Here is a 24,441-nt window from a genome sequence, read left to right as displayed (position 1 = left end):
TTATTATTCCCATTATTATTATTGCTATTATTATTATTATCAATAGCTTTACTCAAAATTATATTTTTGGTACAACATAGAATTCTCAGCACAAAGTATTTCAATAAGTTTCGTCTTCTTATTTCTTGACCGGTCCTGACGACAAATATTGATTGATAGACAGTTAAATGTTATCACTCCAAGAGTCAATATCTGAATAATTTCTTTTAAATGAATATTGCCAGCCACCATGATGTCTCTCATTGTACTTTTTTGTAACTTGTATAGCGAAAGGTCGTAAACTTCAAATAAATGCGCCTGAATAGGTTATGCGACTAATATAAATAATGGTGTGTTAAAACAAACAAAAGCAAATAACTTGTTAAAATATCTAGATGACAGGAACAGATAGTTCAGATATTCAATCAGGCCGCCAGTTTATCTTCCTTCACGTAACTAAAGATCGCGTTTACTTTAAAATTATTAGTTTTTTTTGGCATAGCTGTAGTATGTTGCTTCACTTATTAGATTTAAATGATTAACTTACGTGTATAGTGAATGATGAAATGAAAATAAAATCAGAAACAAACTTTCATCAATTGATAAATGTAGGTTTTCCAGAGTTATTTATGTTTAAGCCTTTTTGTTTAATAGATCACTATCCAGTAACTAACTTTACATCTTGTTTAATAAATAAATTGTTATCATTTTTACTATGTTGTTAAACATTATGTATTAAAACAAATTCGGTTTAACATTCGTTACATTTTCTATCGAACAAATGCTTTTTGTTAATAGTCATCGGTCGACTTCACCTCTTCAGTGCATTTCAGTGAATAATAACAAAAATGTTTAACTTTTCTTAACCCACTAGTTTTATGTTAGCAAACGAATGCGTTTGTATACTTCACATAGATAAAGTTATAATATTGTAAAGAAATAAAGGAGTGACGGTTAGTAATTATATAAACTTTTCGAATTAGCTTTATGATATTTTTACGTGTTTTTTTTTCATTAGCTTCCATACCGTAACATTTTTATCCTTTGTAACACTTAATGTTTAAAAATACTATACCTGTCGTTATTTGTTTTTGATTGCTCACCTTCAGATTCTTCAATTTCAAGTTATTGAAACAACTTTTGTTTCTGATCCTATTTCGAATTCTTCAACGAATGGTTGGATTATACATTGGTGTCATAAACCAGATAATTTATTTCCTTCATTAAATAATCTAAATTTTGATCAATCTTTTGTTTTAAGTATTGATAAAGTGAGTACATTTTTTCTTGTATCATACAATATAATTTTAATGACTTAATTATAAATCCTCTGATAAATAATTCATACTTTATTTACGTGAGAATTTATCATCAGTTAACGGTCATCACAACATGATATTATCATGAACACTTTTATGATATTATAATCTACAGGATTACTGATTATATTTATAATTATTAAAGACATTTCAATTCTTCTTTTCTTATACTATCTCCGACCTGTAATGAGCGATAGTTGTCAACACTCCTACTTTACTTTATTTACTCCTGTTATCCCTCGTGGAGGAGCATAGACCGCCCACCAGCATTCTCCATCGATCTTTGTCCTGGACAGTCCCTTTTCATGTCTGCTCCCAATTGCCGGCCTAATGTGTTCCTCGGTCTTTTTTTCTTTTCCCTTCAGGATTCCAAATTCGCGCTTGCTTTGTGATGAAGCTTGATGATTTTCGTAATATATGTTCTATCCACTTCCAACATATTTTGCTAATTTCCTCTTCGGTGGAACCTGATTTGTTCTTCCCCACAGTAGACCGTCGCTGATGGTATCCAGCCAACTGACATTCAGTATATTGCGTAGACAACGATTTATAAATACTTGCACCTTTTGATGATGCTTGTAACAGTTCTCCAAGTGTCAGCTCCTTACAGTAGAACTGTCGTGACATTCGTATTGAAGATTCTTACTTTGATATTGGTTGATAGTTGTTTTGAATTCCATATGTTCTCCAGTTGTAGGAATGCTGCTTTTGATTTGTCAATTCTTGCATTTACGTTCACCTCTTGAAGAGCTTCTCCATCAGATGTGATTGGGTTGGTGTTCTCCGTGTTGTATTTGAGGATGTTGTTTTTCTCTTGTGTATGCTGATATCTACTGTTGCAAAGTCTGTTGATATGCTAGTTGTCTTCATTTACATTTGTTAGAGTGTATGGGATAGAAGGACTAGGTCATCTGCGAAGTCCAAATTGTCTAGCTTCTTCCATATCAACACGCATTTTACGTTGTGTATTTACAACCAACCACCATTTTAATTATACTTTCGTTCATTTGTGTTTGACAGTCATAGAAGTTGTAGTGTTATCACACTATCCGAAATCATGTATCGATCGTTGACTTTACTATTTTTCTTACTTGAGCTTATATCATTCTAATCTACTATCCTTTTGCAGTCATGTTTTTGTCATGAGATAACTTCCGTTGTTGTTTTCGTCGAATTTAGAGCGGATTCTTCTATTTTGTTCTTAGTTTTCATCTAAAATAAAGATACCAATAGAATCACGAAGTAATCTTAGCTAGACCACCAGTGAACACCTGGAAGCACTGGACGGCCGTTTCGTCCTAGTATGGACGCGGTGGAATTCAATCCGTGTGGAGTATGAGACCATTATCTGCGTCAAATGGTAAATGGAATTTCTATAATGTGGATTGATTGAAGTTGGACATTAGCACTAGTAGATGCTGGTTCAGTAGCTTAGAGTGTGCAAGTGTTCTCGCGCGGGACCGATTCCCGTATGTGGGGTTGTAGGTGCGCACTACTGAAGAGTCCCACACTTGGACAAATCGACCTCCCAATGCTCTCAGCTTTCAAATACAGTTTTAGCCAAGATTATGATCTAAAATTGAAAATCCTAAATCTTCGCAGATGCCTTATGCTAATTTTTATTGACCTACTAAGTTTCACATAGTTGTCAGCAGAGACGTTATTTTCTCGTAATGAAATTCATACATCCATCCTTACAACTTATAAAACAATTGAACAATATTAAAATGCACCCACTCAAATAACCATGCCATTAGTATAATTCTTTTGAACTCGACTTTCCATAAGGAAATATATATTTATTTTCTCCTTTTTCGACTTCAGGAACGTAGATTTAATCTCATGTGTTCACATACTGGTCAGCATTTATTTACATCAGCTCTAGAATCATCAGTGCTATCGCATTCTTCAGCATTCCAACATATTGGTGGTACTTCTCACCCCAATTATTTCACAGTAAAAGCTGCTATTATCGGTTCAGCGTCAGAACTAATGCAAGAAGATTTAGGTAATTTTACAAGACAATTAGAACAAAAGTGTCAAAAGTTAATTAATGAAAATGGATTTATTTCCATTTGGAATACAGAATTGGCACATGCTTTAAAAGTGAGTTGCGGATTTTTATTCGACATAGCGTGAACTTAGTTATAAGCGTTTAAATATATATTCATATTATCTACGTTAAAATGTAGTCACCTGGAGTGGAGATACGTATAAATTGTTTATAGAAAAGGAGGATTTATAAAACTAAATTAATATTTTTTTAAATAATTCTCAGAACTGTAATCTAGGAGTCTTCTTTTTATATTACAGTAATGGTTTCTGCTTACATTCTTATCAAATTTTTGTCACCTGTAAGTAGTGCCCCTGCAATACTTAGTTATCTGCTGCTCAATTTTCAGTTGTATTTCTGAAGAAACCCAGTTTATAATATGCTTATTTATGAGCAGCTTCTGCTCCTAGATCATTGGTTGTTTCTTAATTCGGATACCCATCTTCTGTGTAATGAGGCAATGAAACTGCCCTACTGGTCTTACACCATATCACTTAGTGTTCTAAAGTATCAATTTCATTTTGTTACTCTATATGTCACGCGAACTAATAGGCAACAACGTCAGATGAATGTCACATAATTTAATCATAAAAAGTAAATATCAGTACCTTGTACAGCCGTATAGCAGTTTGTTATATTTATTTCCCGTCATTGTATGATAGAAATGTTATTCAAATTATAATTATTCCTAAAGTAATCGATCGTTCGTTCATTCACTTTTTCCCATTTGTAAATTTAAATAAATCAAGAAAGACAATTGTAACATAATAATATGAATTTATTTATCTCACAACTTCTCTCCAGATACTTACAATCTAGAAATAAATAGTATTAATTATTTAGATTAAACAAAGCAGTGTACATTCTTTATATCATAATATCAGAAAAGTTTTCATCAGTGTATTTTGAAAGAAAGAGTAATAATTGTGGAGAAATCGTAAGAGATGGCGTTAAGTGGCTGAATATTTATTTATACGTTAGATAATCTGAACATTCCAGAAAAAAGACTTTAAGAAGCGTAGAAGCAAGTTACTAAAAAATAATATATGTTATAAGTTGTTTAATAACAATTATAAAAAAGGATTTTTTATAAGACAAAAATGTGTAAATGTCAGATAAGGTATAGAAAAGAGTAAAGAGAATAGATTTATAATTGAAAGTTCAAAATTACCTGTGATGCAACTAAATGTTGGTCATCAGCATAGTCCAAGACTGATTAGAACATTTTTCTAAATACATAAATTTACTTTAAGCCTTTTAATAGAAATCCCATCGGTCAAACTAAACAACTTTAAAATCATTTGCTTTTTGGTAATTTTGTATAGTTTTGAAATGTAAACCTTCTGCCACAATTAAGTAAATGATAAACGGTCGTACTATCAAAAGTATGTTGACCTCTTAATATTAATTTCTGAAGCATGTGCTCAGAGATGCTAATATTGACTTTAGTCTCTTCCCTTCCAATGTTTGTCCTTAGATACACACGTGTACATCCCTGAGACCTAATCCTAATTTTATAGTCGACTAATTTTTTGTAGTTGTTATTACGTAAGCGTCTAAAGGGTTCCTACTATATTGGTACAGCTGATTATTCCTTATTGGTCAGTTGTTGGACACTGGGTATCACGGCTCACAATGACGCAAATGCATTCACTCTTTACCTTTCTTTTGACGCTTAATCCCAATACATTTTTAAACCATATTCCCAAGTTTTCGTCATCCTACTATTGCTGCTACTTTGACCTCTTTTTCTTTTTTCATTTTGCCATGATAATATGGTATGGAGACTTGTGCAAACCGACGTCTGTGCCAGGGTCTATGTATATGATATCAGCCCGTCTTTATTGAATAAACTAAAAATCACTTTTCATACTATTTTTTCAAGGTGAAACAAATTCGATACTTCCCTTGGGAGGAGTATAGTGCAAAAGTACGTACTGTGTGTATAACAAAACAAAAACACTCAATCAATGATCATGAACTAACAGATTTTAATTCTGTCATCTCAGCTGAATTGTGCGGAGGGACACATCTTTTTGAGTTATCTGATTTACTGGATATAGCGGTGGTTGCAGTTAAAGGACGTCGAAAAACAGTCAAAGAAGTAAGCCAAATTTCACTATGTATTTATGATTGAGTGTATAAACTTTAGAAGTATCTCTTCCTTGTCACTATATACTTGTTTGTTTCGTGTGTTATTAGTTTCTCAAGTTAATATTTCACTATTCTTGTACTTTATCATATTATTGACAAATAACTATAGTTATTATCCTTAAACCATATCGAATTTCTGCTCGATAGCATCAAAATGAAAGTGTATGTATACTCTGTTACGTCAAAAAAAATTAAGTTTCTTATATTCAAATAAAAAATAAATATGTATTAACTTCTGAGTATATAGTTGTTCTATAATAACCTCACTAACTTACACTTACTCATTTACTAATCGTTTTCAATAGTTAACTGTGGCATAATGACTTTATCATTTATTCATGGATTAAGTGACAAATCGTGGTGGACGTGTGTTACATTTTTTTCCGATTTTCAACATTTTATCTGTTGATTTAAAGTTTGAAAACCCTTCAATCAAGTTTTACTTCATATATGTTTAAGAAAACGTATATGGCTACGAGCAAACAAACCATGAATAGATAAAATCTTAAGAACAATTAATCTCCCTACGAATCAGTTGATTACATGTTACTTTTATTAATTTCATTTAACGAATAGAATTATTTTAAGTTTGTTCGATTTCGAAATTCCTGTTGTAAATCATAAATAACCTGACTCCGTAATAAATCACATAGTGTACTCAAACATAGGGCTCTACTTTCGTGTAGAAAAAACAAGAAAAAATGTCAGTATTCGTAAAATGTTAACTTATTGTTCTGTACATAACCAATTCTCTTAGCATCAAGTAGTTTCATAAAAAATTTCAGTTAAATTTACGGTCATGATTTATCCGTCTGTCGATATTTTAATTACAACAACGGTACGAGGCTGTCTTTGACTAGTAAGAAAAGTGTCTTATTCCAAAGCCGACTACAAAATCGTTTACAATAATGATGCTATCTATCAGCTGCTTAATTCCTTCTACTAATTGTGTAAGAGTTTTGTATTGTGTATTTTTTTTTAATCACATAACATCATTATGTATTTTGATTACTTCATCTTAGTTCACTTGCATTTTTGGTCATTTGGCTAAATCTGCACATCAATGTGCTAATGAATTGATTCAAGAAGGTTTATCAAGAGAAAAAGAAGCTATTCATGATCCTAAAAAAGCAGCCATTCATATGGATTGGTATGAATCTGTTTTAAATGATCCACATTATACTGGATTTCTCCCATTATATGCTCGATTAGCGTTAGAAACCAATCTTTTCCGTATCAATCATAAAACAGATATCATTGATACTGACCATGTCCAATTATACATTGATAACATGAAAATAATGATTGGAAATAATAACTGTGAAACATCTCAAGCTGTAATTTCTCAACTTGATTTTCATAGATTAGATGATGTAAGTTTCTTTAATTTATAAATGATTTTGTTTAACTATTGTTTTAATCATTTCTTTACTTTCTATATATTTCTTGAAGTATAGAGTGGTACTTATCATATCTGGTATAATCCATGGCTTCGATGTTCTCTAGAATATCCATTCATTTGACAGACGTAAAAGCAAATATAAATTTGACATTTCCATCCGATTTTCTCTTAGTTTTCAATCAAAATGTATACATCTAACAGTAAAATTAATTGACATGACTTTTAAAAGAAATTGTTTTGACTATTTGATATTTCTTTACTGTCTGTTTTTTTTGTTATCTTACAGCTTATTTTTGCATTTATACAACTCAATACGACTCAACCGTTTGTTGTCTATAGTATGAATTTAGCTATTTGTTATTTTCCAAAATCACATGTAAGTCAGTGCAAAAACGTCTATTGTTTTACGTATAAAATTCAGTAAGCTTAATTAAATTAACCTATCATTTGGTTGATTAAAAGTGAATAAAATCCAACGAAGAAAATTTTCTTTTTGATGAAATCATTTAATTAAGCTGTACATTCGTATTCATAATTGTCTGTTAAATATAAATCTTATCAGAATGGGAGTTTGTGGAGATTGTAGTAATTTAATAGTTGAAATCATGAGCCGTTTAAAGCTAGACCACCATAGAAAACGTGAAAGCACTGAACGGGTTCGGGTCTCGCGTTCGGGATGTCGTGGACACACACTGCTGAGGCGTCCCATACTAGGACGAAACAGTCGTTCAGTGCTTCCAGGTTTTCCATGGTGGTCTAACTTTAATCAAATCATGAATTCAACTATTAACTACATGTCTGTAGAAAGATAGATGCTAAGGATAAACTTCCGCTGTGGACCACATCGATGTGCATTTATGAATTGACTAGCTCCTGTGGGACAGGTTACATTGGCTGCACAAATCGATCACTTTCAAAGCTCATTTCAGAGCATTACCCGGTATGGCTTTTGAAAGGTGAATCCAAAACAATCACTAGTTCAATACACCAGCACCTAATCAACTCTAGGAATGTCACTCCAAACAAGTTTTCCTTCAAAATAATCTAAAAAGTCAAAGGGACCCGATCGTAAAGAGGTCGAATCAAAAACTGCTAAGGCTTTGGAGATCCACATGTTCAAGCTCGAACTCTGTGTGCCAAATCGATACGTCCAACCTCTCACCCTTCCTTGGTCCTAATTTCCTTCTGCAATATGCTTTGGTCTTGTTTTGTCTTTATTATTGCGTTGTAATTTAAAACCATAATTAATTAGTATTACCCTCTATCAATTTTTTCATAACTATTATTCAGTTGTCATAATGACCTTTACGTTTTTCATTTTTCGTAATACCTGTCAAGTGGACAATTTACTTTCGTAATTTCGACTCGTAAATTATTTTCATCCACCTATTCTTCTCTAACCCTCTGTTTGTGGCGCAGCGTCATTTAATAAAATAAAACTTAAAATCAATTACTGTTCACTTGAAGTCATTCGTGTTTTCTGTAACCCGCTTATTATTCTATGATGTTTTCAAGTTCAATTTATCCTGTTCATTGTTTCTCCGTATATTATGCTAAATTGTGGCAGTAATTCGAACTAGTCATTACCCCGTCTTTTGTTTTTCAGCACTTATAATTCCCTACATCTTACTCGTTATCGTCTACCATCTTAACAAGCGTTTATTTCACGTTTAACTTTTATCTTGGTTATATGTGTCCAATTAGGAATTATTAAGAAACCCTCACCAACTGATGGAATTTTATAAATTTAAGGACGTGTTTAGTTGTGAACTTCATGCTAATGATAAAAAATCGTTGTAATTCTTATATTCTAAGTCTGCGAAGTTACAGAAATCAACAAAAGTCTTGCGGATATGTTTAATAAGAATTTCCAATGCGGTTTATTCATATTTGTTCACATCCACTCATTTTTTGATTTTTTTAAAGGCTAATCAAACAGCTTTGAATTTGGCACATATGATAGCCAAACTTTTATCTACTGAACTTGGAATAGTGCATTTAACAGTGAAAGGTCGACCTTTACGTTCTAATCATCTAAACAATGATGACCGGTATAAATATGCGTTCCTTCAACTTTCACCTACAGCGGATACTTTTACCACGATGACTAAGATGCAACAACCATTGGATTGGAATGACTATCATACGTTGTTGGCAAAGTGTGTAAACTCAATTTTACGGAGTCCAGTTTACGGTGAAGCATAAAATGTGTAGTTTATAAACTTTTGAATATATGATAACTTGTTCTCTTTTCTTTTGTAGATCTTTCATTCCCAAAATATTTACAATTCGCATATTTGTTTGTAAATTCCGTATTTATATTAAAACAATATACATTAAAACTTCTGAAAATGTTACTAACTTCTTTTTATTGCTGTTATAGCAACTTTTCACTTATGATCAAACATAAAGTGTCCTCTATCAGAATGAACGCTTCATTATAATGATGAAAAGGTTTTATTCTTTAAAAATAACGCTTAGTTAGCTGTTTATATTAGAAACAAATAATGTTCCTTGTAAAATAACTTTTTTCACAAATTTAAATGCAAAGTATTCGTCTGTATGATGATATTGCTTGTGAAATATGACCTTCCTAGTCAATAAATTCAATTGGCTGAGAAAATTACAAGTTAAATGTAGAACTATAGTAAATGGATTTTTCGAATAACGGAAGAAAAGTCAAACTGATGTATTAGAACCATTTACACTACTTTAATGTGCTTGTTAATACATACTCATAGTTGTTTATGCTGTCATCAGTTTCCTACCCATCAGCATATTAATATTTTTTTATCACTTCGAAATTCAAAGACATGCAGCAGTCATGAACTCTGGATGTTTAGCTATATGAATACTTTCTTACATAGTAAATAGATATGCACGAAGGAGAATTTAAGATTACTATTATCACCATATTCATATTTGTAACCAGTCGTTTTGTTGTTGCGTTTGAAGCGATAATAGGAGCGTTCCGTAATCGGAACACGAATCCAAATGGATTTTTTATAGATGACAAAGGCTGTTGTGGTGAAGGAGCCTTTAAAGTCTTTTTGGTGACAAGGATGTGGAAGATTTTGTAGTGCTTTAAAAGTATATGATAGTATCAAGAAGACGAGTATTGTTATCCATCCAACCAACAACAAAATTGCTATGATATATTTTAATAAAGACCAAGATCGAATTGTAAATAATCGAAAATCATTGACAAAACTTCTACGCGTGAACATGGAAAACTGTATAGCTTATTATGAAATAAAGCTAAGAGTTGTATGAAAGCTTTATTCTTAAGAATTCTTCCTATCATTCATGAAATCTGTTACGGTTTAAAGTGCGTTAAATTATTAAAGGGATATTTTTGTCACATTCAAGTTTCATTGTAATCGTGAAGCAAATCGTACAAATTCAAATATGATGGGAAATTAGTTTACTTATCTATGAAACGAATGTCATAAAATCTGAGTAAAAATGCTCACTATTTTTACATTTTGTGCAATAAATTGGCTTGCATTGTTTGACCAAAACTTTTCTATTTTTGAAGACATTAGAATGGTTCACTCATCTTTTTTCCTTAGGTATTTTTAACCGAAGAATAAATTATGTGAAAGTTGTTACCACAAAAAAAACGTGATTGTTATGCGTAAAAAATATGGCTTGGATGTATGAGTAATCGAAACCGATCATTTCCCCTGAAAAGTTCGGACCGGTTCATTGAACAGAACGTTGGAGTGACTTAAAGCTCAATCTTTGAGATTACTCAGGCATATTTTTTTTGTTTTATGTAATTGGATTAGAAAACTAGATTCGAGTTAGACTTCTTTCGTTTTAGTGGTTTAGATTTATCCATGTATGCCTTTACATACAATACGCTAAAAGTACGTAACACGGTCATAATGAATATTTAGAATGGCTTTCCGTATTCTGTTATGTTGTGCACATTTTTTGATAAATATGGGGTTAAGCATTAACTAACGGAAGAATGAAGTGTTGAGAATCATTCCAATTTGTCAGGTTTATTCTGCTTTCGATAGCTTTCAGGTATATTCGCTAGGGATTGTACCGTGCTAGATAATAAACACTTCCCATGATAGTTTTTTTAGAACGAAACAATACCCAGTCGAACATTTATACCATTTAAATAAGTGAATCCATAATAGGTAAAAGTCTTATAAGCGAAGAAAGTCAGTAAGTGATGATGTTCGGAGATCTTCGGGTGTATCCCAGATTGGGTGCATAGGCGGAGAGACGATGTTCAAAGCACAATCCATATGTTTTGTATTTTCTTGTTGATTGACATATTTTACATCAGACTTGTGTGGAGTTGTATGTTTCCTTTTTTTGTTACAAGTATCTGTTAACGCGGGTTGGCACAAACCACTCATTAAGTATGTATTTTCATCTAACCAGCGATGTATTTTCTGGCTTTCAGGTCCAACTTCATATTCATTTCTGCTTATGAGACCGAAATTTATGTCATCACACCTTATAATGTTTTGTTTCAAAACAGTGTCACGATTTTGTTTTTCAACCGTTGGGAGCTCATTAAGACATTTACTGCAATTAGATGAACTTCTTGGGTAACATGACCTTATTGGGTATTCATGATGATTGTTTTTAAGCACTGTCGGTCTGCCGTGTATGCCTATTTGGCTAAATCCTTTATTACTTACCAAACTTGGGGATTTGGAATTTGTTGAGCAATTTCCTTGTAGCCGATCAAATACTTCAAGAGATAATAAGTCCAAACTCGTATGGTGTATCTTGTCATTGGAGGTTGATAGTAATGGTGTATTTAGTTTATCTTGCAACGAAAACTGAGTCTTTTTGTCTTTGCTTTGTTTTTCTGAATCCGATGGACAAGATTTTGATTGATTTTCGATGGTGTTTGGACTTACCAATTGCCCCTTAAAATTGTAGGAAAAATAATATTAATGTATTACTTATTTGTTTTACTTTAAATGAAAAATTAGTAAATCGATAGTTATATATATAGGCAACAAATTGCATGCTTATACATACTGAAAGTAGTCCGGTTACCTTAAAACGTTAAGATTGGCGATTTGAGCAGGATAGCATGAATTCGCCTTAGTTTGTCATTTTTTTTCGGTTGTTTTAAGTTTGTGGTATTTCAGAATCGGAATCCCCACTAGACTTTCACGTACTTATAGAAATGAAATTAATGTGAATGTTTATGAGCTCGGTGTAGCAAAGATTCGAGTAAAATTCAAAAAACGAAATAAATTGTTCTGAATAGCATATATGACATTTTATTCAAACCTTTAGAGTCTTTTGTAGATATTGTTTTTGAATCGATCAACTAATACATGAATAACAACTAAACGACTATCATACGCTATATCGTAATTACGATTTCCGAAACTGTTTAGATTTCCAAGTGTCTCTCTTTTCTTCAGTGATGTAAAATGCTGTTTATCAGTATGATGTTGGGATTTCTTATTAGTCTGTTTCAAAACCACATGACAGGTTGTTAGAATATTTCGTATTCTTTTTTTATGTATTACCAAATCAACAGAAACATCCCCAACAAGATGAAAGTTTCACAAAGACCTCCTGAACCCATCATTATGACTAGCTATCAGCAGTAATTCTTGGTTTTATTTCGTTAAATTGATATTGTAATCTGTACACTACATGTAAACTGGATAAATGTTTACCTTATATGCTGAACACATGTTTAATGTCATTACGAAATGCAGACTGGGCACTTTCATTTGTGGGTCTGGTCTAACTATCGACATTCTACAATCGATAAGCTTCCTTCTCATTACCCTTTATATATAAACCAAGGTATATTACAGAATACAATAAATGAACAAGTTTTTAACACCTTGTGTTGTTGTATCACCATCTGTTGACTAGTTTTTTATTTAACGTCAATATCTCCCTATACGTTTTCTTATTATTTTGAAAATATATGAATAGTACCTGTTCTGAAGGTATTCTGAGAACTACTCTTTTCTAATGACTATAAGTAAATAACTTCAACTATATAATCCTGAATATAAAATCCAGTTATTCTAATTACAATCAAAGTATATGGAACTTTTTCCTTAACAATCCTAGCACTTTTTTCCGATTACCATGATTATTCTTTGTCTCGTTTTTTGGAAACCAGCAACATAAAATGTGAGTACATGTTTAGATTTTAGATTTTGGAAAATATGAAGTGTGCATAATATCAAATTACGTCTATGCTCTAATTTATGTGTGTATATCATCTCTTTGAATAGTGTATCAATTTATAACCCAAAATAATTAACTGTATGGGTGTCATTTAAGCATCTGTAATAAGATAGTGGTTAGAGGTAGTCAACAGGAAACTCTGGACCCGGGTTTCGTGCTACTTGACACTCGTCAGCAAGGTGTACCTGTAATCTTGAGGAAACTGGTGCACCCTGACGGATTCAATCCCGTGTCATCCAGCTTCACAGTCAGAGACGTTACCACTGGGCTATCCGGGCCGCGACCGACCTGTAGGACTGAGATGTAATCACAGTTGATTGATCACTGGGTGGTGATCAATGTCATGTGTGTCAAGTCCTTCTTAGTGCGGATCGAATGCTATCGAAAAAGTTGCAATGTGACCACTAGTCTAGATGACTCGACATTGCGTGTACTATGTTGAGATAATATGGTGGTTGGAGGTAGTCAACAGGAAGCCCTGGACCCGAGTTTCGTGCTACTTGGCACTCGTCAGCACCAGTTTCCCCAAGGTTACAGGTACACCTCATATTGCAACTTTTTCGATAGTATTCGATCCGCACTAAGAAGGACTTGACACACATGACATTGATCACCACCCAGTGATCAATCAACTGTGAAGCATTTGTAATGTTTTTAGATTATCTTACTTACAAAACTGAACTTCTGAATCAAGGGAAGCTTAATGCTTATAATTATTAAAATATCTAAATTTTCTATTTTACAGCTAACCGCTAACCTGTAAATGATCCTCTTCATATGATTCTTTCCTTAATCGTTTTTTCAATAGGCATTCATTCTGGTTTGAGTGGATTAAATTTGAAGTTATTTGTTTTGAACAACTACTAATGATATGTTGATCTTTGGATGAGTTTTCATTCACACTTTCATCATGGGCATTTTCGTACTCTTTTATCCATTGTTCTAAACCCAATTTCGAGAAGATTTCTTCGAGATTACCTGATATATTAGCTTTAGCACTTTTAAGTGACTTATGAACAACTTGAAATGTATTCGGTGGAGCGTTTCCATCCTCTTTGTTAGCATTATGGGGAGAACTGTCTGTTAATTTCGGAGGAGCTTCAAGAAAACAATTTTGTACAAACTTCAATGACTTCCGCAACCATATAGGTATGTGTCGAAGATCAGGTGATTTACTTTTGTCTGTACTTATTAGAAGGGACACTTCTGTCTGACTTGACAGTTTTTCACATTTTGAAACCTGATTGTGCTTTTCCTTGACATCACTTTTAACGGCAGTATTCCTTGGTTTTTTCCTTAAACATGAGAGTATGCGAAAACATTATTCCAGTCTGCCATCGATTTAAAATTACTTAATGCATACAAGTTTTCATGTCGAGGTTGGTTATACAAAATCATTTTGGAATGGTTCTCCAGTGAATATTCACCACAAAATATGACACTGGATTAACATAAGGTTCAGTATTCAAAATAAAGAATTCACATACGAGTGAATGAAATGGGTTTCTTCCGAAGGAAATCATGTAGTGAAGCCGCATCACCGGATGCTGCAGTCATATGTCATTTACGAGAGTACACTAACTGAAACATCGTTTCATAAAATGTTATTACTTCGATATTTGATATTAAAGAAACGTATATAACGCTAGCATACGATTCTGTGACTTCATAAAGGTTTACCTTGTAAACTCTAAGGTATGTATATTATCTACGTGTTACTGTTTCATGGATGTCCAGATCTATCTAGTTACAGTTACATTTATAACTCTGTTTGTATGAGTTTAGTGTTTTAATAATCAGACTGTTGTTGTCCCCAAAGATATACAGATCAATATAAAATAATCAGTAATCGAGTATAGTTTCACAAAATGTAGTTGACTGCTTCCAGAAGTCAGTTTAAGAACAACATTCCGAGTTATAATCTATGTATCTACAAGACTAAACTTGAAAGGTGAGAGTTCATTCAACACCTAGAATAAATTATTTTCTCAGAGAAGCTAAAAATATACTTTACATCCAATATTAACCTTTTATATCAATCATGATTAACTCATAAGAAATCAAATCTATGTAAGATGCTATAAGAATTTCACTTAACACTCACTAGTTGAAAACATGGGACAGAGTATATAATATATGATTTACCTCTGTATAAGTATTGAACTTTTATATCCCGTCGGTTTCACCGGTAGCGTAATTCGTGGTTCCTTTTTAGAGTGTAGACTGATTTGGTTCCAATGTTTCTCTGTTTTTATTGAAGAACTGACTAAATCAATATTATTGAAAATAGCTTTTAGAAGGGAAAATATTTGAGTTATCGTTAAGTAATTTCTGAATAGATAAATAAAAATAAATGCTGCCTGACGTAGCAAATACTTCAATGTCAAAAACAGTATAAGCAAAAAAGTAATCATTTGAGCATAAAACCATAGCAGACAGTTCCGAAATTCTAGCTTTAGTCACTTTTGACCCTTTAAGAATGAGTCCATGTTCCATAAATTTGATTCAGCGACATTTATTATAGTTTGATTGACCGAAATAATCTGAGTCGAGTACTATTATCTTTTTATTTTTTTCTTGACTTGTTGTCGGTATGTATTACAAACATATCCTTTGAAGCTACAAGACTTAAACTGCACATATATGTTTAACCTGTGCACAGTTCGCACAAGTCGACAAATGCTTTGTACATTTCTTCCTATCTTATTTACGTTCATTATAACTCATTCATCTGTGTTCACAGTCTTCTGTCTTTATATCCTGATCCACTTTCAATTACTGACGTACATACTTGATAACTTTAGGACTTTATCTCAGCATTTACAAACAATACTATTAGTAATTCTAACTGGACAACTGTTTCACCTGAAATGGATGAAAAAGGTTAATTAATCACTTTCACGAATTATGGTTTAGAATAACAGCCCATATCCGTAGACCACAAGGCACCAAATCCAGGCTTCCTAAGCGTTAACAATTCAAACTAGTCAAAACTTAACACGCTAATTGTAATCACACTAATATTCACTTTCTGTGCATTGGTAATTAAAATTCTTGGAGACCGAGATAGTTATGCAGCAACAACCTATGCAATTATTGTATAAACAATAAAGTTAAGTGAAATAGCAGCAAAAAACAACAGTTATTCACGTTCTGTTTTATTGAAATGTGTTTCTAAATAGACTAGTTATTAGAAAGTTCGTAGGTGAGTACTCTGTCATAGAAACGTCGACTGAGACATTGTCTTTTTATTTATTATTATTTATTTGAACACATAAATAATGGTACAAGAATGCGCCACACAAAACAATGAGAATTTAGGGGGAAGGAGAAAAAAAGAGAATAATAACGAAGAGATTGATGTAATGTGGTGTAATAATAATAATGGTAAAAATGGGGGAACGGAAAGATACAGTCAGAAGAAATCTTTCAGGTAAGGAAGATACAACCACTTTTATGAAGAAAGTAAAAAGAAGGTTACAGCAGGATCACCACTGGCTTCTATTCTCAGCCATATCTGATAACGTCTCTAGCCACTGGGTTGCACCATCTCTCGGACACCAACCAAGGAGTCGTGAAGGACCGACACAGTCCAGTCCTTTGCAGCTTTCTTTCATGCCACGACACTATGTCATATACTGACCACCTCTCCACTTCTTCCAACCAGTCCCAGAGTCGGCAAATAATGCACAACGTGGAATTCTCTGGGACGACATTCGTAGAACATGTCCAAGCCACCGAAGTCGATGTTTCAAGATAGTGACACCAATTACATTATCGTCTCTGTGCCCGAACACACAATGCCGAACCTCTGCATTACTAACATGGTGTTGACACTGGATTTCAGCAATCCTTCGGAGACAACGATGATCGAACACAGAGAGTCGTCTAACGTCCTCAACTCGGAGAGACCAGGTTTCACAGGCATAGAGCAGAACTGCTCTCACCGACGCGTTGTAAATCCAACCTCTTACTGCCAGACTAACATCACGAAGGCCTCAAACATGACCCAGATTGGCATAAGCCGTTCTGGCTTTCACTATACGTGCAGTGATCTCATCACTCACACCCCCACCAGTACTTATGCAGCTACCCAGATACACGAACTTCTCGACTACTTCTATCTGTTCACCATCCAGGGTGAGTACACGATTAGGATCCTACCAGTCTTGTAGAAGTACTTTGCACTTCGAAGGTGCAAAGCACATACCGTACCTACTGACATTGATTGCCAACTGATTAAGTGCGGATTGCATGACTTGGGCATCATCTCACAGTAAGACAATATCATCCGCATACTCAAGGTCGAGAAGTCTTTCTGCAAGCAACAGATCCACACCACCATTACTTACATTCATAAGAGCTGTTTCCAGAATGTCATCGATGGCAAAGTTGAAGAGGAATGGTGAGATTGTGCAACCCTGCCTAACCCCACTGCTCGAATGGAACAATGGAGAGAGGTAGTTGTATGCCTTCACTCTACCTGAGGTGTTTGTATATAGGGCCTTTAGGATGTTAATAAACTTCTCAAGCACACCCTTCTTCAATAGACAATCACAGAGAACAGTCCTGTCTAACGAATCGAAGGCAGCACTAATGTCAAGAAACACTACGATTGTTGGCCTGTGATAAGTATGACGGTGTTCTAACATTTGACGGAGGGTGAAGATATGATCAATACATCCTCGACCAGAACGAAACCCAGCCTGCTCCTCGCGAGTCAATCTTTCTCGGGTTTTGAACAACCTACGAAGAATGACGGAAGCCAATAGCTTGGACGCAATCGGAAGTAGACTTATCCCCCGATAGTTGTTACAGGAACGACGTGAACCCTTTTTAAAGATAGGGACAACTATCGACTCATTCCATGACGTTGGTACACTCTCTAGTTCCCAAACATTTGTAAACAACGTCGTCAATTCCTAAGTCAGAAAGTGACCACCATCTTTAAAAAGAGCCGGAGGTAAGTCATCTGGGCCAGGTGATTTGTAGCGTTTCAAGAGTTGGAGTTCCTTGCGGACTTCCGCCTCATTTGGTGGATCAGTCGTCACTTGCCATGGAGGGCAGAACAGTCTGACTGACGTTGCCGGAGCAGCAGGCGAGTTGAAGTGCCCCTTCGAAAAAATCTACCCATCGTCCAAGACGTCGATGGATGTTAGTGACTGGCATCCTATCATCCTCGCAGATTGTTTCGCTCACACCAGACTTCTTGCTGCCAGTGGCTCGGATGAGTTGGAAGAGCTTACGGTAATTACCAGATGCAGCTGCTGCTTCCAGCTCATTAGCACGCTCCGACCACCAGGCTTCTCGGTCCTTAAGCAAGCTTTGCCCAATTTCACTACGTAACATCCTTCGTTTGTGGTCAAACTCACGGTCACCCGGAGTAGACCGACGGGCTACAACAGAAGTTGCAACCAGCTTGCTAACATAAATTTGTTGGTGGCGGTCACTTCGTTGGCCACTGAAAAGTAAGGTAAGATTAGCGCAGACCAAGGCATGATCAGAGTCCAGATAGGTACTCCAAAAGAAGCGGCAGTCTTGTACACAACCACGCCAGCTGTAGCTGATCGCGATTCGATCAATCTGATTCCAGGCTTGAGATGCAGAGGGAGGACGCCAGGTGGCACATCGGCGATGACTGTGCGGAAAGTTAGTGCTAGCCAGAAACAGGTTGTGGTCTGTGCAAAGTTGCAGTAGACGGTCCCCGTTATCTGACCTGCGACCAACAAATCCCCATCGGCCACCTAAACGACTCTCTTCTGTGCCTAGACGCCTGACCTGAGCATTCAAGTCCCCGGTCAGTAATACAATATCTGTCGAACGCACCTTCTGGAGAAGAACAGTTAACTGGTGGTAGAATTTATCCTTGATTGCATCCGGGCTGCAATCTGTCGGAGCATAGGCGGAGATGACGAAGAGACATCGTTTCTCATGCCGATTTCTTCTCACTTTGATGGAACTTTCTAATCTAACACAGCACATAACCGACTGTTAATGAGAATCCAATCGATTAGTGCTGCCTCAGCTCTAGCGCTTAGTGCGACACCAACGCCAACAAGACCAGACGAAGATGCCACGGGGTCTCCGGATAAGCGCACGTAAAACAAGCTTTTGAAGTGACAGATGGAGAGCGAATTTGTAGTACTTCGCCAGAGTCTTGAATACGGGTCTCGGATAGACAGCAGACATCGATATGAAGACTTTCCAAAGACATAGCCAGCCCTATCTGTTGACCAACCTGCATAAGTGTGCGAACGTTGAAGGCAGCCAGTTTGAATGGTGCACGTGGTTTCAGAAAAACTGCTTCAGTTCTCGTATTCGGTGGTAACATACAATTTTCAACCGGACAGTGACTCGAGAACGTTTAGACACAGTCGAATTTCCACCAAAGACGAGCCACTGTATAAGTATAAAAGAGGGTGAATAATGTGGTTAATAATAATAATAATAATAATAATAATAATAATAATAATAATAATGAATCAATAATAATAATAGTATTAAGAATGACAATAATAGTAATGATAATAATTTGAATCAATTGATTGTTTTTCGAAGCGAGAAAAGTAGTTTCCATAGATATAGAGAGTTCATCATTTGCGTGTGGGCTGTGATACTGCCCGGGTGCCCAAACCGAAGCAGGTGGTTTTCTAAGGGAGCCACACCCCGAGCCTTTGACCTAAAGGTCTAACCCACAAGGCAGTGGAGCATCGTAAGGAGATGCAGTCCCATGGTAGCCGGTGACCAACGATTGGTTCATACGCCATTTTTTCCCACAGGATACTGTAGCCCATGTGCACCATTGGTTTTGGATCCGGTTAAAGCGCCGGACATTCGCTTTTCGTCCTCTCATTTTCGTAAACAACACCCGTGGTGCGAGAAGGCAGTGAGTAGGACTTCCCTGGCAGAGGCTGTATACGCGCGGCCGTGTGAGAGTATTTCGAGAAGGAGGGCGGACCCACCCCACTCTCGGCCATATCAGGGCATTATGTGGCCATTGTCTGCACTCAAACTTTAGTCAAAGAGTACGAGAATGATATCACCATATCAGCGTTGTAATAGGGACGGGATTGTCGAAACCTGTAACGGCAAATTAAAATAATCTACTACCCAGTTCAAGCAAAATTCAAAACGAGAAGTTTAGTTAGTCTTTTGAATTAAAATGAGCCTAGTACTTTTCATACATCCAGTCACTTCATCTGATAAATGATCCAAAATCTTTTTTAAAACTAGATGGGTATACTTTTCACGAAGCCATAAATTCTTAAATTCTTTCCATATCATAATTACGTCACGAAAGGTAGCAGTAGACAACTGTCCCGACTTATCAAGGAAAGGAGTATTAGAAATCTGGCTGTTAGCGAAACTGTCAAGGAAGTAGACAAAACCGATATTCACTCCTAATCCAGAAGAATGAACCGATGGACAGAATGCTTTGGAAAACAATTCAACTAGCTTTGGGCCACACTTTAGTTACTCAATATCTTCTAGAAACCTTAATGACAAATTGAGAGCAACAGGGTCTGATCGACTAAGCCTTGAGATTTTTAAGGATGGTGGTTTAGTTTTAGAAGTAATTTTCACTGAGATCTTAGCTTAAATCTGTGAACCAGATCTAATCAAATCTAAGTTGTCTCGATCGGTGATCGTCCTAGCTTATAAGAAAGGACTCAACTCCTCTTGTGATAATCACAGAAAAATCAGTTTAACTAATGTAGTTTCTAAAAATTCAGCCTCAGTAATACTTCAACGTCTACGTAGAGCTCCTGAAGAGCAAACCCGACAGAGCCATGCTAATTTCAGACCTGGATATGGATGTATGGATCAAATATCCATACCCTACGGCAGCTTCTAGAACTTAGAAATGCATTTCAACGTCCAGTTGTAGTTGTATTTCTGAACTACACGGCGGCGTTCCACTCCGTTGACGGTACGGTTATGTGGCAATATCCGCTATTAGAAGACCTACCAAAGAAATGTATTAATCTTGTACAGGCTCTACTTGAACATTATTGTTCGAGAGCCTACGCTAAACTGTCATCGAAAGCGATTCAACTAGTTTTCGTTAGGCTTGCCAGCTTTCCTCATTTTTACTTAATTTTGTCACTGACATAGTTTTAGGGATAACACATTCATCGCCTGACTTTTTGGGCAGTGATCTGTCAAGAGATTCGCCTGTTGTCTTAAAATACGCAGATAACATAGTTCTATTTGGTGGATGCTGAAAAATTCTGAGTCTTCTGACCTCCATAATCAACAATTCAAGCATGTTTGGGATACGGTTCTTTCCCTCCAAGTGCAAAGTGTCACTTCAAGATTTGCCTGTGTAATCGCCCGAATTAATGATAGGAAGTGAAGTAGTTGAGCGTGTTGACTGCTTCACTTAGCGTAGGAGTCTCATTGGTACTGATAGTCCGGTATCTGACGAAATCTCGACACGAATTCCGAAGGCTCGATTGGCTTTTACCAAGTTGCTTCACTTGTAGCGTGGGCGATACATCTGTCTGCCAACTGAAGGACGAGTTTACTGTACAGCAGTTCACTCCGTCCTACTTTATCGATGTAAAGCATGGCCGATAAGAATAAAGGATATTCGCAAATTACTAGTCTTCGAAGCATAACTTGTGTATTTTGGTATTATTGAGTAAGTGAAGTCTGTATTAAGAATAGTGTACTAGGTAGTGGTGGTAAATCGATTGATGAGATTATAAATCTTCATAAACTGAGGTGGTTGGGACATGTGTTACGTATCTATAACCACGATGTGCTTCGACGAGCGGTGTTGGGTGGTGTAAGAGTAGGCTGAAGAAAAGCTGAGGACGACCAAACCGAAACATACATTTAGTCGATGAAGGCACTGACGATTGTACTGTTAGTAGGTGCAAACTATGTGGTTGTAACCCGTGGGATTATCTCAACCGGTGGTTGAAGACTCTGGATGCCATGGCTTGAAATCGTTTTCGTCGTGCATTAGAGTCGGTCCTTTTTCTTCCTCTAAACTCTAAGCATCTAAATTCCTTGGATCGTAACTTCGAAGCCTAATCTTTTTGATTACCACGGAAACTGTTATTGCTACTGCTATTCTGGAATTTGCCTTGATAACTCCATATCTCCGTTCTATTGAAATATGGTAAGCGATGTACTTGTGCATCAGGTTGTACATTGTGACTTTCTGGTTCAAAATCGAATAGTTTCTAAAACCTGTGTACCTGGTACAAAATATAATACTCTCTAGGGTTTTTTAGTCCAACATTGATGAGCACATATAACTATATTAGCTTAAGACGGATGTAATTTAAGAATCAAAAAAACGAAAGAATAATAGAATAATGGAAAAATAATGAAATTATTTACAAAAATATTGAGGCCTACATTTTGGATTGAGCAGTGAACGACCATATTTTCTAAATGTATGATCCTTAGTGTTGAGACTCCGTTGATAGTAACCCTTTGGATTACGTCCACTAGATACAGACATTGTCAAACGCTCTTCGCGTAAACATACATAGTTTTTAAATAAAAAAGTAAGAACTAATAAATATTTAGTCGGCATAAGTCTAATTAATGCTCTTGAATGGATAATAATGAAGATAGGTACAAAATTCACAAGTCTGAGCAGCTTGACGCTGCAAACCAGTACCAGATGTGAGTCAGTGATCAAATAGTGATACCTTCAACCTTACGCAAATATTTGGATGATATGCGTGAAGTACATTCAGGAATAAAAAGAGGCATCCGTAGCTACAGTAATTTCCCTGAAGCCTGAGATGAGACTTGCTGTTGATTTTAACAATATGACTATGCATGCTGATCGAAACTGACCTGGCCGAATTGAGAACTTAGAACATGAAGTAAGTTACAGATCTTAGGACGACAGTAGTGAGACTATAATTTTTGGACAGCCTATAATCGAAGCTGAAGTGACTTTGAGAATGTCCACTCAGTAACTAGGACCAAATGAAGACTACCAAACATTGTGGGGGATTAGAATTATGATTTCCAGTTGATGGTTGAGGTTAGGAAATATATTTGGGGTTTCCAGCACGAAGTAACATCAGCTATAATTACAAGGCTCTATTTAGCCAAATGTACGAGTAAATTTCCCGCCAAAATCCGAGACCAGTTTCTTATACGTGATTGGTTCGTTTATAAATTATAGTTTCACCACGACAATTTATTTGCAAAATATATTTGTAGAGTCGTGAAGTTGAATTATCTTAAAATCACAAAAAGATCGAAATAACTTTGCAGGAAGGATTCAACCTTTAAAAAGAAGCAAATATGATAAATATTCGGTATAAACTAGTACGGGTTAGCAGTCCAAGTAATGTTGGATGATTATCAAATTAGCGTCACTTTCGTTCTCATGTTTTCAAGGGAAATAGAAGGCTCCAGGAACCCAGTAATTTGGAAGTGCGGCTCATTAATGTGAAGATCCATGCAAACTAATCGAATTCTCGATTCAGTCTGTATATTCCAATGAGACTAAATTTGACGACAATTGTATTTCGCTTTTGTGACCTAGATAGCAGAACCGAACGGTTAGTACGGGCTTACTGGGGACGTATACTTACTGAATGTGTCGTTAGTTTCGTACTTTAAATCAAGTCCGAATTTGAAGGCCTCTGAATGGTTAGTTGTCATTTCAAAGCTTATTAAATTTGGTATTTTGATTAACGAGCCTTCCCTATGCTTGCCAATATTATTACGCTTTGGGTGGGATCGCAATCTGTCGAAAACCGCTGAGCACATAACCAACGTCTTGAGAGATTTGAGCGACGTCCTCCGACTATAATAGAGTATTATATATTGCGTGGCATGAAATAAATTCATACATTATATCTAGCAAATGAAGTTTAGACGGAAGTAAGGTTGAATATATCGAGATATTTCCTTCGTAAACACTAACACAAAAATTAAAAACATTATTCCTATAGTTTTAGAAAAACAATGTTTACCGTTTTGCTAATAGACTAAAACCTCTCTCAAGAGCGATTATAAATAACGGCTTTGAAAGTTTGCCTGTTATATCGTTAAAACAAAGTACACTTTTGTTTTGTATGAGTTTGTGTTGTACTTTCATAATTAACTACTATTAAAGTAAACTTTATTTCTATCTAAAAATATAATTGTAAACACTTGAAAGGTTTCCATGATGTTATTTTATGTGTACTAGATCATATTGTCAATAGATTTGTTGAGTAATAACATGACTAATATTTGCAGCCAAGAATCAATAAGGCGACAAAATTCGTCCTTGAAATTAGGTTTGCATATAGGACGTATTAAGATAGATAAACTTTGGTTCACAGAATTAGTAAACTCTATATTAT

At 35.4% G+C, this 24,441-nt stretch overlaps 2 protein-coding genes across 3 annotated transcripts in view; one reads left to right on the top strand and one right to left on the bottom strand.

Moving 5' to 3' along the window:
- AARS2_1 (alanyl-tRNA synthetase) overlaps positions 1–9,628 on the top strand; it is a 28,786-nt gene extending 19,158 nt beyond the window's left edge. For both annotated transcript variants that reach the window (XM_051211911.1, XM_051211912.1), the window contains 6 exons: positions 1,089–1,250; positions 3,123–3,404; positions 5,237–5,455; positions 6,528–6,878; positions 7,194–7,283; positions 8,834–9,628. In XM_051211911.1, coding sequence (XP_051072034.1) covers positions 1,089–1,250; positions 3,123–3,404; positions 5,237–5,455; positions 6,528–6,878; positions 7,194–7,283; positions 8,834–9,112 — 1,383 coding nt within the window. In that variant the 3' untranslated portion in view covers positions 9,113–9,628. The remainder of the gene's footprint in view (positions 1–1,088; positions 1,251–3,122; positions 3,405–5,236; positions 5,456–6,527; positions 6,879–7,193; positions 7,284–8,833) is intronic.
- A 1,385-nt stretch (positions 9,629–11,013) lies between these two features.
- Positions 11,014–24,121, bottom strand: MS3_00004028 (uncharacterized protein). The gene is made up of 5 exons (XM_051211910.1): positions 24,067–24,121; positions 22,481–22,597; positions 15,254–15,374; positions 13,866–14,403; positions 11,014–11,808 (listed from the first exon to the last, which is right to left on the bottom strand). Exons 2-5 carry the CDS (start codon positions 22,584–22,586, stop codon positions 11,071–11,073), a joined length of 1,503 nt encoding a protein of 500 aa, XP_051072033.1. The 5' UTR covers positions 22,587–22,597; positions 24,067–24,121; the 3' UTR covers positions 11,014–11,070.
- Positions 24,122–24,441: the final 320 nt, after the last annotated feature.

This window comes from Schistosoma haematobium, chromosome ZW (assembly GCF_000699445.3).
Source record: "Schistosoma haematobium chromosome ZW, whole genome shotgun sequence".
NCBI lineage: Eukaryota > Metazoa > Platyhelminthes > Trematoda > Strigeidida > Schistosomatidae > Schistosoma > Schistosoma haematobium.
The sequence above is the reverse complement of the archived record's forward strand: the minus strand, read 5'-3'. Positions and strand labels throughout refer to the sequence as shown.

Excerpts from the sequence above, each read along its gene's own strand:
- MS3_00004028 (XM_051211910.1), bottom strand. The coding sequence starts at position 22,586 with ATGTCTGTATCTAGTGGACGTAATCCAAAGGGTTACTATCAACGGAGT. Across the intron at positions 15,375-22,480 it reads TTCACTGCTCAATCCAAAAT|TCAGTTCTTCAATAAAAACA; the intron begins GTAGGCCTCAAT and ends ATATTGATTTAG. Across the intron at positions 11,809-13,865 it reads ATGAAGAGGATCATTTACAG|GGGCAATTGGTAAGTCCAAA; the intron begins GTTAGCGGTTAG and ends TACAATTTTAAG.